General features: G+C 36.0%; 1 protein-coding gene across 2 annotated transcripts in view; it reads left to right on the forward strand.

Moving 5' to 3' along the window:
• Positions 1 to 16,630, forward strand: part of PDSS2 (decaprenyl diphosphate synthase subunit 2) — a 113,890-nt gene that overhangs the window by 65,149 nt on the left and 32,111 nt on the right. For both annotated transcript variants that reach the window (XM_033512851.1, XM_015620925.3), the window contains exon 3: positions 6,606 to 6,804. In XM_033512851.1, coding sequence (XP_033368742.1) covers positions 6,606 to 6,804 — 199 coding nt within the window. The remainder of the gene's footprint in view (positions 1 to 6,605; positions 6,805 to 16,630) is intronic.

The raw sequence follows: 16,630 nt of genomic DNA on the forward strand, positions 1-16,630 counted from the left end.
TAATTTATCTATCTGATTCAGCTAGTTTTATCATTGAAAATACTTCTCATATATAATGTAGGCCTGTGAATATTATCTGTCATATTTATAAAGTAAGTTTGTATTCTGGTTTGGATTATATTGTTTTCATATAACATATGTATTGAACTCACATTCACTTGTACCTAAATTTTTCTGACATGATGTCTTTGTAGCAAATTGAATCTTTAATATAGAGAATTCAGGTTAAATGCAACATTTCTTGGGCCAGGAAAATTTCTTTTAGAAATTCAGCTTAATGTCAATTCATTGTCCATTTACCTGCATATTGCCAATATAGCTTGTTGCATGAGCATACTGAGCACTGAATATCTGCATCATTATTTACAAAATGAGAGAAGTAAGTCTTTGAAGAAGTAAACATCTTAGCTCATGCTATTACTTGATGAAGTACTTAATATAGTCTACATAGCTCTTCATATAGTCTATAGCAGATACCAACTGGAATTTCAACCTGCCTTTTATTAGAAGTTTAAATCTTTATAATTGCCATATAAAAACACAATATTGCAGTTGACAGCTTTACTTCATTTTGGAAATGTGAATCTTCCCATAGGGATAACCAATGATTTTAAAATGTGATTATGATATGTGATTTTATAAATTTGACAATATGCTTATAAATTAGTGGCTCTAAATTTTATTAATGATTTTTGGTGTCTGTGTTCAAGTAATCCAAGAAGTCTTTTTCCAGATAACTTAGCTAATTTTTTCTTTATATCTTTGGGTGAATACTCATGATTTTTCCTTTGGTTTGATCAGTTAGGTTAAGCTAGCTATTCTTCCTTTAAAAAATAAAAAAGCCATAAAACCAAAGCTGTAAAGCTATTTTTTTTAACAATACTTACGTAAGTACTGGCTCATGTCTCTAGTCTGTTTCTTCTCTAGCAGTGTAGGAAGGATCTCTGAGAACAGGAAAAGCAATTGATATCTCCCTCTTTTTCAGTTTCTGGTGCTTATGAAATCTGTAATAACTGAAATAAAATCCAAAGCTATTTAACTTTCACATATCCTGGTTTGTCGGGATTAAAAAACATACCTAGGCCTGCCACCACATCTCACTGTTCTTTTAATACCTGTCCCTTGCAGAACATTCTTTGTATTCTTCTTGTTAATAAAGTCTCAATATGACAAGATTTGTCTGTACAGCAAGAGTATCTGGATTCTTACCATGTCAGCCCAGCCTGCCTGCTTCTCATTGTTCACACAGCTGCATTGTCACTGGTTTCTAGATCTTTTACAGTAGCTGCGTACTTCTTACTGAGCAGGTTTCCTCTTGATATTCCCTTCTTTATTGGTCCCAGCCTGTCTGCCTGGCTCTGGCAACTGGAAAACATCTGTTTGACTTAGTGATTCTGGTGGTATTTTCCTTCTGGCTTTTGAGATTAACACTTTTTCCTTTTAAACTGAGTTTGAGGTAGTGATCCTTACCAGGTCTTTGTCTAGATTCTCTCACCTATTTTCCATAATTGATGCTTTTGTTTCCAGGCTGGGATTATTTTTCTTTTAGGCTGTGTGGCTTGAAAGGGGAATTGGCGTGATGAGGCCATTCGACCCAAGGAAAATGTGCTATAGGTTGTGATCACTGTTCTTTGGCCACTGATGCTTTATAGGAGTAAGCCAGACACAAGTTCAGCAGTTGGAGCTTCGTTTTGCTGGAGATGATGGTGCAAATGTGGATTCTTGCAGTCTGGTACAGGTAGCTGGCTCCCAGGCTGGAGGGCTCCTGGCTACACTGTGGTGACACAGTGGTGGCCGTGTTGGCACATCAGTGGCACTAGTCAGGAACTGATACAAGTTGGTTTGCTTGCATGTTGCTGTCTGGAGTACAAAGTGGGAATTGGTTGCTTGTGGTAGCCCTAACAATGAAGGCAAGACCTGTGAAAACCCTTCAAAATATCTGCACTAAAGAAGGGACTGATTTCAAGTCAAGCTTCTCACTCTCCACTGCCAACCACCTACAGTGCTTAGGGAAACTGGCTTGCCAAGTTCAAGTGAATGTCTGCCCACTAAAAATCAGAAAACATTTTCAAATCCTATAGTGGGCTGAGGGAAGGTCTTACTAAGACAAATTACAGGAAACAACCTAAGCAATAATCAGTGGTGGGGGTGACAGAGAATGAAAATGTAAGGTCTTTTCAAAAATAAATAACAAAATATACATGAAGCAGCATTGATAGAAATTTTACTTCAAAAACTTTGTGATACTAGGAAGTGAAGGAAATGAAAGAGGTAGGAAATGTAGCCAGTTTAAAAATAAACTGGTTTTTAGGAATGCAATTAAACAAGCTAATCAACAAAATAATCAAGAAACTTCACAGACCTGATGTCTTTTAATTTATTTTTTCCTCACGTGTCTTAGGACCAAGGTAGAAGGAACCACAAAAGTCTTGGTCTCTAACGTGGTTAAGGGATAGGAGTGGATAGATGTTTTCTGATGATTAACAGATACATGAGTCATGGTAATGCGGTGAATATTTGGTGCTCTGCTCAAATCTGCTGCTTTACCCTGAAAATTTTTCCTGTTAGTGAAATCACAGCATCTGCCATACATGTTGACCTGCCCCCCTGCCATTTAATTTCTTACAAAAGAAACTATACACAGAAGATGTGAACGAGGCTTTCCATCACTATGATGCTATTTGTTACTCACTATGCATTGTTCCTCTAATCATGGTTTATTAACCATGGCATTGACTTTGACAGGTGAATGGGAAAAAGCACTGTAAAAATCACTGTCCTGCCTTGCTGTGTAACTAAGTGAATTATCTTGATGTAGCACCAGCTAGCACTCAGAACATACAAGGCATTGAATATAGTTCAAGCACCTTCTTGTCTTCATAGAACTTTTCTTTCTGTTCACTGCTCACAAAAAAAGTAAAATCAGATACCAAGTGCTGCCCAAATACATAGTCAGTACCTGAAATAATTACTTTAATTCTTTAGTTAATGCTTTTTTATATGAAATTTTCCATTAATGACACTATTTCTTTTTATTTCAAATTTGTGTATGTGTATATGAAGATTATTATAGTTGTCACTGAAATGGAATGGATGCTGATATTTTTTAAATTTTTTTTTAATCCTGAATGTAATGCTTTTCATCCAAATTAATCCTTTTTTGTATTGAAAGGAAACTCTTGAATTGACAATCACAAAGAAAATGTTCAAATCTTGGGTGTGTACTGTTAGTCACTTTAATTCAAAGCTTCAATGATAAGAGTTCTTAAAGAATTTTTGATCTATCAGTTTCATTATCTTTGTTCATTGCCACTGCTTCAGAAATTTTCAAATATTATTTTTAGAGGGTAATTTAAGTCTTTGGCCCATTTCTGTGAAATATCATGCCTAAAAATGACATTTTAAGTATTAAATGTTTCTTTGTTCATCCCTTGAGAAGCCCAGTGTAGTTCTGATGGATAGCTGATAATGAAAGGTAAACTAACTGAAGTTCAATACAGCTTTACTATTTAAAATGTCTTTTTTATCATATGTTTTACAGAATCCTATTATTTCTTTTTAGAGTAGGACTTGAAATTATGAACTTTGTGATTTGCATGGAGTTCTTGCTTCAGAGGTGAAAGGCATGGAAGTATGAGCTTTGCTGATTCTTAGCATGCTTTCATTTAGGAACTTGGTGTGTTTAGAAATGTTGACTATTTTCTCAGTAGTACCTTGTACCAAGGTAAGTACAGGTAATTCTTATGGCAGCCACTTTTTTTTTCTTTGACTGTAGGCTCTAGAGTGAAAACAGGGTGGAAGCAGTCAGAGTTTGTCATCCCATTTCCGTTTCCAAGTCCAGTATTGCTAAAACATTATTTTTTTGCGTGTTGGGATTGGCTGCTTTCAAATACAAAATTATTTAATCACTGAATTGTATTCCAGATGGAGAAAGCTGTGTATAGTATTTCTTCAGCCATTTAGCAGCAACTTTGTAGCAGCAGTGTTTATTTGTTAGATACTGGTCTTTACAAAGTCGTGTGGAGGATCCTCCTGTATCTGCGGCATTGTGGGCTTGTTATTGTGCCTGGATATTGTAGAGATTTTCACAAAAAGCATTAAAAAATGCATTGCCTGGGATTTCTGTAATAGCATTGATTCTGGTATTTTTAGTCTGCTAGGGAGAGAGTGGAAGAGCAGTATGTAAGATCAAAATTAGACATAGATTATCTGCCTAATACGGTTCTTGTTAGCACAAATAATGTGAATACTATTTGAAGAACAAACGGATTATAGGAAAAGAAATGAAAACATCCAGATCCTGAGCATTTGGAAAGCATGACACTGATGTATTTGTGTAACCTTTTCATGAAGAGCGATGCTGAAGTCAAAGAGGGGATTTTGATTTCCTTCATTAAAAGCTTATTAAATGAAGAAATAGGACAGTCGTTGTTTTGCTTCAATAGTTGGGGGTCACAGAGGCGGGCCTGGTCTCCTCAGGATATTAATGCCTACTTTCAGCTGGGGGAAATGAGCCGTCGCCTGAGTTAGCTGCAGCTTTATGTGCCCGTCACTAGGGATCCCCATATGTCCTGGGATCTGCGGCAGTCGGAAATGGCAGAGCTCGGCAGCGGGGAGCAGAGGGCTCTCATTGCTATTCATAACAGGTAGCTCGGCTCAATCTGCCCAGAGCAAGTCTGTTTAATGTTGATCAGCTGTCCATCTGATAAACCGAATTGATACGGACATTTCCTCCAAGGGCTGCCCTGACAATGACAGCAGGAGCATCGGGATGTCTTGTTAGTCTTTTTCTCCGAGCCTGAAATTTTATTAACCCTTTGTTAGAGCCGAGCCAAGCATGATTACAATACTGCGACTGGGTTGTGTGAGCTCCTCACTCACGTCTTTGAAAAGCAGCCTCAACCTTCAGATTTATTGTCTACATGGAGAATGACTGTTTGGTTTTTGAATTGTTTTTGTCTGCATGGAGCCAGCAATTTGTGAATTATAAAGGCAGCTTTCTTTCTGTGCATGGCAAAATACATCGGGAACCTCTCTTTATCCTCTCCCTTCAGCTTATCTGCCTTTTGTGTGCCTGCCCAGGCCGTGTGACTGTCCCAGCTCTTCCCTCTTGCCCATTGGCATTGACCACTGCCCTGAAACAGTTGCTGCTGGGGCTGTTCACAGGTCACATTTATATTCACAGTTATATTTGTTAGATTTGGGGCAGAAGATTACTTTAGATTAAGATGGTTTAGGGCAGTTGGAACTGCACTATGTGAACATGTGCACTATCCAGAGGAAACAGAATTTATTTGCTCATCACTGTGCTAGTACTGAGGCAGAATCTAACCTGAGCATGTACCAGCAGGTATATTTGTATATGAAGGTATGGAACAGTTTGGTTACACAATGAGTCTGTACCTGGCCACTTCTGAATTAGCACAAGAGAACATAACATGCCTTTGTACTACATTGTAATTAATTACAACTTTAAAGCCTTTAGTCATCTCTTCAGCTGAGGGCATGGATTTCATTTCTGCTCGTATGTAAAATGTCCATGGCATAAAGGGAACTACTTGAATCAGAGAAGATGTGAATGTGCTGAAGATTTTGTAAGAATGAGTCCTATGTATATCTAGCAATAAAAGATTCTCCAGTGCATTGCTCTGTTTCCCCCTCCTCTTGTCCCTGCTCAGTTATTATGTCTATTCAACACCCCATTGTCATTCTGAGCAAAGGTGACATCTCTGGGCTTCTTGGAGTGACAGTCCACTGTTGAGGACTGTACAGGGTTGGATTGGGCGCGGGGCGGCGGAGGAGAAGGCTGTGCTAATGACTCTTTCCTTGCCTTTTCAAAAAAATTAAAATAGAGAGCAAGCCTCTGTGGAATAACCTCTGTAGCAAGCCTCTCATAGGGATTTGTAACCCCTGAACCCAGAATGTATCACACTGTGCTGGAGTAAGAAGTGGTTTGTAGAGCTATCCAATAAAATTGGCCCCTTTGCTAGATAGTCACCTTTGCTGCTTCTGACTAAAGCCACCAGTGAAATACCATTAATACACAGTTCTTAAACGTTCTGCTGTATTTTCTCTCCTGCCTGAACCCTTCCCCTTTGGTAGTATTAAGCTGCAAGGTATTCTGTTATTAATTTAACTCTAATTTGAGCAGTCATTGACGGCAGCATTCTTACGTTGTTTGGATTGGCTTGCTCAGGACTCCCCTGCTGATATCTCCTTTGTTTCTTTCCATCATTACTTTCTGCTTCGCTTTTTCTTCATGTCAGTGTCCCTCAAGCTTCTGGTAGACAAAACAGAAAAAGAAAGCACCATGAGGACTATATTGATTATTTTGCTTTATTTTGTGAAAGAATTCAAACAAAGGGCAGCATTCTCCCAAGTGGAACCTGTGGTGCCTGTGGCTTGCCTGGAAATACTAGTGACAGTTCTCTGTGTTTAACACCTCCTGGTCATGGCTTCTAGAAGTGCATAGAGGAGCTACATGATAATTAATAAAATTCCTGTTTAGAACATGTGGTTGCTAGTTTATTTTCACTAATAATCTCTGTTCTGTTCATAGCATCAAACATAATTATGCTTTTTCTCTCTTTTTTTCTTTCTTTCAGTCAAAGAAGTCTGGCTGAGATAACGGAGCTGATCCATACTGCCTTTCTGGTGCATCGTGGCATAGTAAACATTGGTGAGCTCAAGTCCTGTGATGGCCCACTGAAGGATATGCAGTTTGGGAATAAAATGGCTGTTTTGAGTGGAGATTTTCTTCTAGCAAATGCTTGTACAAGCCTTGCACAGCTGCAGAATACCAAGGTAAAAAGAATAAAATTCCTCTACTAACAAAGCAAGTAAATATTAGCAAGTATTTTGAAAGAGAGGCCCCCTAAAAGAATCAGCAGTTGTGTATGTATATATGGAGCATCATTTAAAAAATCAGCATGCTTACCATTATAGCTGTAAATTTGACAGGCTGCTGTGCTGTGAACATCTTTAGCACTCTGCTATGGAATTGCTGTGTTGAGGTCTTTAGTGTAAGTTCTGAAGCACTGTAGTAATGGATGGGTGGTTAATTTGGTGAATTTAGGGCATATGCAGTAGCATTTTCATGACATGTCAGGCTACAACACCTCTGGTAAACTGCCAGCTGAAAACATGTTTGGTCTGTTATTTTCTTCTACTCTGTGCTTTTTGAAGGGCTTTCTGTCTTTTCTCTGGGGAGCAAAAGGCTTTACTGCATTGTCTCAGGTGACTTTTTGTTTCTAATACTGTTAGGGATGTGGATGCACCTGGATATTGGATTGCCCTACTAACATGGATGTCCTGGCTTCTAAAGGACAGTTGTGGTCCAACTGCATAGCCAAACTGCTTGACACTTTACAGGGAGATGTTTTTAATGACAAGCAAGTTATGTTTATGTATTATCTTAGAAAATGAGACTGATGGAGACATTAAGAGATCTACTCTCTAGCTGGTTCTTCTTTTTGCCAGATAGAATCAGCTACACAAAATCATTCTTGACCCACATTTATCTAGCTTGTTCTTAAAACTTTCTGTGGTGGAGAGAGATTCCACCAGCCCAGTGTAACACCTAACTGTGTGTACAGCTGAAGAGCTAAGTGTGCCATTCCAATGGAAAGAGGAAACAGTTCTTTTTTTGCAGAGATGCTTTTCATACATTTCAACATTGCTGCTATGTTGTAATGTAAAACAAATGTTTGTCATGTGCAATTGTCAATAATCAGCATAGCTGTAATTGTGAGCCTAAGGAGTCTACTTTTTTAGATTCTCATGCTAAATCTCCTTGTGGTAGTTGAGTATTTCTGTAGTCCTTTGATCATGAGTATGACAGTTTCTCTCAGAAGTGGTGTCATTTTATACCACAGAGCTGAGTTTCAAGAGAAGAGACAGAAAATTAGATGTCAATCTACTGGAATAGTGGGTTAAGCCATTATGGTGCTAACTTGGAGTAAGTATTAGAAAAAAAAATTAAATAGTGCATACCATAACCAAAATGGGGTGTAATTGATTTTAGTAATTATTATTCATTTGTGTCAGTTCATTTTTTTTAGTACCCTGTAAGTTTCTCAAGACAGACCAAAGGATTTAACCCTACATCAATTTTCTGTTTCAACATAAGAGGAAACTTCTACAAAATGTAGCAACTATTACTTTGCATTTAGTACATCATTAAGTATTGCAGCAGGAATGTATAATCCCTGAAGACTTGCCAGGAAACAAGCCTACAGCGAAATGAAGCACAAGTGCAAAGAAATACTTTTTTTTTTTTTTTTAAAGCAATCATTATACTGCATGTTGGAAAATTCTGCCAAAACATTTTAGCACTTTTTTTCATTTTTCTGACATCTAAATACTTTCATAGCTTCTACATACGATAAGTGGGATGCCATTATGGAAACTGATTGACTTAGTAAATTATTCTTTTTCATACGTCTAACCCTACTAGCAAAGTTAGAAAAATTGAAGTACAAGCTATAGAAATCTCTTGACAGGTGCAATGATTTAAACATACTGTATTTATTCTTTTGTAAATGATGAATTTTCAAATCTGGCATCTGTTTTTTAGCAGTGTGAAATAACTGTGACTTTTTTCCTTCATAATGTTTTGTGTTCTTTGATGTAAAAAGTAAAAATCACAGTACTGCTTTTTTTGCTGGCATTTAGCAAATTGGCTAATGAAATGAGCAACATTTTATCATGCATGGTACTGACCAGGGTACCTATAGCCTCTATAGACATGCATAGCTACTGTATAGACCAGAATTTAAATTAAAGGGGGTTTTAACATAACTGAACTCACTGCTACCAGGATAATTTTATTGTGCTGTTAAATTCCTGTCTGAGCTTGTGCATGATGCATTTATCTCTCTGCTTCTCTCGGGGCTGACAATTAGACGTGAAATTCTGTAGTCGTAATGAAATGCAGAGCTATTTTATAATTGCCAAGGGTAAAATTAGCAAAGTCAATTATTTTCCCTTAGGCTTTTCCCTGTAGATATTAAAAGGCTGCAAGGTAATTGCCTTAGGTAACACTTTGATTTTTAAATAACATTAAATATAGGAATTGTTGTTGTTAATTCAGAGTAATTTTCCTCTTCTTGCTACTGTTATGGAATATAACCATAATGATGTTAACAAGAATCAAGGCTCAAGGTTTATGTTTTTGGGGTTTTCTTTTAAACTAGTGCTCATTCCTCTCATAAGTTTCCTAAAGTTATGATAAAGGAGGTTTTTGGGTGGTGTTTTGAGTTTTATGGTTTTTGATCTCTGAGGTACAAGGATTCTAGATTTCTTGAAATGTCAGAAAGCTTCCCGTAAGGTAAACTCTGCTGATTACAAAATCACTGCAAATTTTGTTTTTTGAACACATAACTATTCAGAAGAAAACATTCTCATTTTTCTGCTTTGTGAAATCATGATACCTTAATTATGAATACAAAGTTGATATCAACTGAGGCTTAAAATATTGAAGGGCAGGTGCATGTGTGTGCTACATTTTTGTAATCACAGTGAAGTTCTAGATCTTTTAAGTTAATAAAAACTATTGAAAATGAGCATTAATTTCTTCAAAAGCCCTTACAGTACAAGGCATTAGATTGATCAGATCATGTGTTAACAATTCTTTTATACATTCACTTTAACTTTTTTATCACTGTATATAAACTAACCTTTTGGATGGTGGCTCTTCCTGGCCTGCTGATTGCAGTGATAAATTACGTTGTCGATTGAGAATGATACGGATAAACCTTACTTCAGAACTGCATCTTGTAGCAGACTGTTTATTGCTAATCCATGGATTTTAGAACAGAATTGAGCCAAAAGATGAATTGGTTTGTGATCTTTTAGTACTTGTTATATTAGCAGTGAAATGGTGACCCTTTGGCAAGGGAAGGGCATGTTTGTGTTTTGCTACTTAACTAATGATGCAGTAATGCGTGCTAATGTGCTGAGTTATTGGGTTGGGGTGTGTTTATATGGGATGACAGGCTTATTTTGATAGGTTTTCTCATTTTGAGGTTGCAATGCTCTGATACTAGGATCATGGCAAGATATATGTAATATCTATGTGGAAGTCATTGTAAACATGTAGGTATGGAAGTGATGAAAAGGGAATTATTTTTGCCTAACAAAATAGGGTACCTCCCAGCTATCCTGTGGGGTATGTGACCATAAGCAGTTTTAAATAAATGTGCTAATAAATTATTAAGAAATGTAAAATGATCTGTTTAATGGGTGGTTCTTTGTTACCATCTGAAGACAGTACGTCTTTAACATTTGTTATCTTGCTTTGCCTAGCCAAGGATGTGGGGATGAAACTGCTAAAAGCAAATCTTTTGAATGAAAGTCCTTCTTTGGCTCTGCTAGCAAAAAGTGTTAGTTTTGTCTTTGATTTCTGCATAAGTAACCTGTACTTCCTATGGTATTTTTAGGCTGGTATTCAGATGCAAACATTGCAAAAGTAACAAACATCATTTGGCATTTTTGTCACCTGTCACATGGATGTGAGGTATGGGCATTTTACCACAACTGAAATGTGGATACTGACCATGATATTATCAAATAATGTGCTTTTTCAGTGTTTATAACAGAGAAGTTGGAAGAAGTCTGTCGCAGATTTAGAGCTGGTGCTTCCTTGAGCATCTGAAGCATCAGTTGTGTTATGAAACTATAGACAAGGTGCTTAAAAGACATAATTAAAACCAGTTTTGATGCTCTTCCACTCTAAAGAGAGTGATGCATAGAACTTCATAAGGTTGAAATGGTGCATTTTAGTACAATGCCTAGAAAATGATAAAATAATCTGCAAATGCATTTCTTGCAACTTCATAAACTGATAAGACATTCCTTTGTATTTAAAGAAAGAAAACCCACAAACCAGCCAAATGACCAAAACAAAACCTCCAAAACTCAACGTATACCAAGCAAAAAATAAAGTTCCCCAAAAGAAGAAAGAGACTATCCCAAGAACCTGAAGTATGTGTTATGGTAGTGTTCTCTTTAGTTCTTACTAAAATGTTAAGAATTGACTCAATTTTCCCCACTGTAATTTGGTTAAATTATTGAAATGATGAAACTCTTCACAGAAACACTTCAAAATCTTCAGGCTGAAAGCTTGGAATTCAATTTAAGAATCTTGTCTGTCAATGCAGAGCTCTGCCAGAAGACCACATTGTAGAGCATTGTTTTATGAAGCATTATTTGTTCATAAATAAACAGTAGCACAGATGTAGTACTTATATAGTGGATCTATTTCCTTATGTTAAGTTTATATATTCTTAAAGGCATAAGTGTGTTATTTATCAAATAAATCTTGTGTTTACATAAACATCAATAAGTTACTCATGTAAGTCTTCCTATATCTTCCTGTTGCTACCACCTGAAGGTGCCCTGCACTTCACATAAGAGCTGTTTATAATGAGCTGTGATTTCTACTTCTGTAGCATCAGTTGTGGTCCTGTGGGGAAGGCTCAGTTTGGAACTTAAGCAACTTGGTTCCTTGGTGTCCAGTCAAGGATACAGAGAATATCCTCTTTCTGAAGTTACACCAGTTGTTCTTTTGATGTAAATTTACATTTTTGATCATTGACAATCAGGTAGAATCTACAATTTTAACTTTTATATGTCATTTAACAAAGGTGTTACTTGTATCAGACTTTTCCTTTCCCTGGACGATTTCAAGAGAAGAACATAAACTTGTAAAAAAGACCTATCACGAATCTGCCAAGAAATACCCTTTTTTAATGGAAACTAAATGTTAATAGTTGCCAGTGTAAAGGCAACCATTAGCAGCTACTGACTTGTAATAGATTCAAATTACCATCCCTCAGAACAGTGCCTCATTTTGTTAGAATTAAGTAGAAGGTCCTCCTTCATAAATGTAGTTGAGATGTGTTTTCAGAGCCATGAAAGTTATTTTGAAAGAGATTCTTCTTTGTTATCTCTGGTGGAAGATATGAATTGTAAATATCTGCTAAGTATATTTGTAGCATATATTTTTATTAAATTTTACTTAAAATAAACAGAGACCTTTATAATCTGAATTTGCCTACTGGGATTCAGTAGCTTTATTGATCAAAGAGGGCAGGATGAAAAAATGATGAAGAAACATTGGGAACCAGAACTGATGTGTTTACTCCCAGTTACAGTATTCATATAGAAAACTGTAGCAGGTGATAAAACCTCTTTTTTATGTATTTTTAATTGGTTTTAACTTTTTGCCTTTGCTCACATATTGACTTTATTTTCCTTCTCTAATACAAGCTGCTGTTGGAGATGTGTATCTTTAAAATTATCAATTTACAGAGCAGCTAGGTGACAGGAATTTGGTAAGAAGCAGAGACGAGATTAGATCAGAATAGATTAAGAGACAGTTTATAGTTTGATAGTGATCTTGTCTTCTTGAAGAGAAAAAAAAAAGAAGAAAAAAAACCCTTCAACTTTTTATGTAGAGAACTGAATAAAGAGCTTTTCTGAAGCACTTTATCATGTCTGTCTTGCTGTACCTTCCCCTGAGGCACTGTTTGATGATGATGTACTGGACAAGATAGAGAGTAGGATAGTATCTATATTGTTGAACATTTTTGTTTTAATTTAGTATTTTAGAGTGCCACAGGGTGTGTCTCAAAACCAGAGTCTACTGAAAAATAGAAATAAGTTCAAAGAGCTCTGATTTATGGCAAAGTACACTTAAGAAACACTGCTTTGTCTGGATATTGGGGGAGAAGAAAACCAAGAAAGAAGTCTAATGTTTTTGAACCTTTAAACTAATGGGAGATGACACAGGGCAACATAGCTAACATGATTGAATTATTACATAATAAAGCTCTTCCTTAGGCAAACTTAAATAAGCAGTTCTGTATCTTAAAATTTTGAGATACATAATGAATATTGTCATACAACTTAGCATGGTTTTTATTGGAGAATGCAAACATACTTTTAAGTACTGAGAAATACATAATAATTGATACTTATGTATGAATCATAATGAAGAAAAGTATTATTTATTATAATTATTATATTTAGATGGCATCAAAGAGTACTAATTTGCATACCCTTTGAGGTAAAATTAGATTTAATTTAGTTTAAAGTAAAACATAAAAGAGATGGTAATTGAAACAAACTTTATGTTCATTTAATGGACATGTATTGCTTTTTCTTCCAAATGTTCTCAAATATTTGATTTTTAATAAGATTTATTTACTGAAGTTTTATTGACATGTGAAATTCCTTTGGTAGGAAAAAGGCAATTTTTGTAATAGTTAGTAAAATTACTGAAGCATTAAAGGGGAAAAAAAATCTTGTATGCAAGAGATAAAAGGTTAAAATCCATTGGAATCAGTACCTGGTAATCAAATTTTTCCCATACTAGTGCTGTAAAACTTTGTCTAACATTTCTGCTGTCTTTAGAGACAACACCTTTTATGATATTGATAATGATGATAAAACTGTGGAATGATGCTAGATGATTACTGCATTGTGCTCTTCTCATTGTCTCTTTTGATGCTTGTGTCTGTGGAACAGTTTCTTAGCAAGTGCATCTTTTGCCATTGTTCTCAAGAACTAGTCCCTAAAATAACACCTGAGCAAATGAAGCATTCAATTTTCTGAATATTTCACAGGATTTTTTATTTTTTTACTTTTGCTATGTGTAACCAGTAATATAATTGAATATTTATAAAATTTCGTTACCATAATGGCTGTAGTTATATGTTTGAAAAGTAATCTTTTAGAGACGTTAAATTAGAGGATTAGGTGACATAGATTATTAATTTATTAATTCAATTAAAATTCTAAAAATTAGACTTAATCTGTAATTGTGATAATGTTAGAAACAGTCTCCTTTTAGATCAGTAAGAGTCCTGTTGCATTGCAATGAATGTCAGTTTTGGGATTAAAACTGCTTAACTTTGCCTTCATTCCTAATCAGTGCATTCCTCAAATAGGTTTATCCTTTACCTTAGTGGCCTTTTGCACCTGTACTGGTTTATAAAGCTAATGCTTATGTTAAGCTTTCCCAAAGTTAGACTCCACGGGGGTTAGTATATGCCTGCATGGAAAGAGTATATTTTTCTGTGATTCTTGGCCATGGCACTACTGGAAAATTTTATGTTTAGATTTCAATCTGTTTTCTGTCCTCCCACTTCGGCATGAAAAAATACTTATAAAAAGAAAGAGTGATTTCTGCCACTTCCCCCATGGATGTCTGTGACTTACAAACAGTGCCTTCTAGCAGAATAATTGTCACAGAACATGGAAAGATTGAAACTAAGACTGATAGCGGAATGTATCATCATAGGTATGGTTGTATCATCAAGTCTGGATTAAAGTCTTTCCCAAAAATACACTGCAGGAATATTTTTAAGTCATCAAGGCATGGTGCTGTTGAGCACAGAATTATGAGTATTTGTGATTCTGCCTCAGTGTCACACTGACCAAGCAACTGACAGTTTCAGGAAGTTTTCCATTCAGTTGTGATGACTTTTCAGTGGCCTACCAAAGATCTTTACACCAATTTGCACAAAGTCCATGCAATATTCTTGCCTCTGAATCATCTCACTAACAATTTCCTCAACTTACATCTGAATTCACCTTCCTCATGGTAGCAACCAGACATGTCTTTCTGCTTCTCTGGTCTGCCTAGCAGACTGAAGTCAATGTTTACTGCTTGAGTTCATGAACCAAATACCTGTCATTATTCCAGGTAAATATTGTCTTCCTTGGAGGTAAACTGCACAGCTGCTTCTAACACCTGGTTTAGTAATTCTTTTTCTTATAGAACTGCTGTTCACCTCGTAATTAACAGAATGGTCTGGAAAATACAGATCTGCCATCTGCATGGAAGAGTGGGCTTTTCAGAGACGACTAAACATCAATGAGGAAAGAGATAAAAACTAACAAAACTGGAGAAAGGATGAATCTGATGAAAGTCAAAGGTCATTCAACATGTCAAGACAATCACTATACCTGGCAAATTAGTTTTGGGTAGTTGGGGTCTGTTCCTCTTACGTTTGCTCCCTTAATGTACAGCACTGTATTGGCAGTTGTCTAGTGGTGAACATAAATACTTCAAGAGCCAAAAATATTTACAGGCTTTGAGATATATATGTGCACATTACATATGTGTGTGTATATATATAAATTTAATTGAATGTTAAAGCCAAATTTTGAAAGAAAAGGTTTTCCTGTTTTTTAAAGTCAAACCCCCTCACTTTTCAGAGAAATTTCCTTTGAGAGATTTAAGATAAACATTCAAAAGTGTCTGTATTTAGTATTTGTGTCACTGCTAACAAGAATATTTATCCAAAATCAATGCCAGAATATGTAGCAAATAGATATTCAAAAGAAAACAAAGTTTATTCTAAGAAATTGAAGTGATGAAACTTTTTGGGTATATGAGGTTTTATTCTGTGTGAGATGCATAGTGTGGGAAAGGGCTCTCAAGAGCCAGCAGTTCTGCTACTTCATTCGCCACTAAGTTACAATAGGTATTGGTACTGCCTGCCTTTCTTAAACAGAGATGTTTGTTACAGCTTTTTCTTTCACATCTGTGAATAAGCATCATGGAGGAATTTGTTGCTAAATAACTCTAGCCCTTACACAAATTGTAAAATGAAAATAAATTTTCACAGAACAGGTACGTGAAATGAGAGTACCGGTGAAATTTCTTCAACAAAAACACTAGAAGAGGCTGCACAGGGAAGTGGTTGAGTCACCATGCATAGAGATCTTTAAAAGATGTGTAAATGTGACACTTAGAGACATCTTTTAGCAGTGGACCTGTCAGTCATGGGTTTAGTTTGGACTTAATGATCTTAAATGTCTTTTCTAACCTAATGATTCTAAGGTGATGTCCTCCAGAAGTGATATTTGCAATGTCAGCTTCATTCTCTTTATAGCTGGAGTGGAAGATCACAAGTTTTGTTTTCATGGCTTTATTTGAAATCTGTTTCTCAAACATAGTAGGATTCCTATTGAGAGTGCATAGAAGGATAAAAAGCAATGAGATCTGTATTGGGTGAATTGGGTGCTATCCCAATATTATCTGAAACAGACTTTTTTTTATGTTTTTATTATATACTAACTTTCATCTTTGGATGCCTGGGATATTTGGTTCTAGAGGTGGATTTTCATGTCAAGGCAGTTAATATGCAGTTTTGCAGGACTGGAGGTTACAGTGGTTAGTATATAGTCAGCTGTCCACCTGGAGTATGGCTTCAACAGGCAATACACTTTTAAAAACTGAAAATATATTTTTGTGATGATTTGGTTGCAATTCAAAGCTGTTAGCAATAGCGATAACAATCTAAGATTATTCTGCTTGGCTCTTCTTAGTCTCCCAAGAACATAACTATTTATAATAGGGAAATGTATTCCTATTACAATCAGTAAACTTAACTCTTACCTAAAAGAGTATTTGTCACCAGCTCGGTAACCTAGATTGTAATATTTCTAAGATGAGGAAAGTTGTTATTGGTGCTGCAGATGTAAATGTGTAAAATCAGCTGTGGTCCTTCTGCAGCAGCTGCTGGTGTCATAGAATGGTTGAGACTGACAGGGACCTGTGGAGATCATGTATTCCAAAGCCCCTGTTCAAGCAGGGTCAGCTAGAGAAAGTTGCCAG

The sequence above is a fragment of the Parus major genome, chromosome 3, assembly GCF_001522545.3.
Source record: "Parus major isolate Abel chromosome 3, Parus_major1.1, whole genome shotgun sequence".
In the NCBI taxonomy this organism is placed as follows: Eukaryota; Metazoa; Chordata; class Aves; order Passeriformes; family Paridae; genus Parus; species Parus major.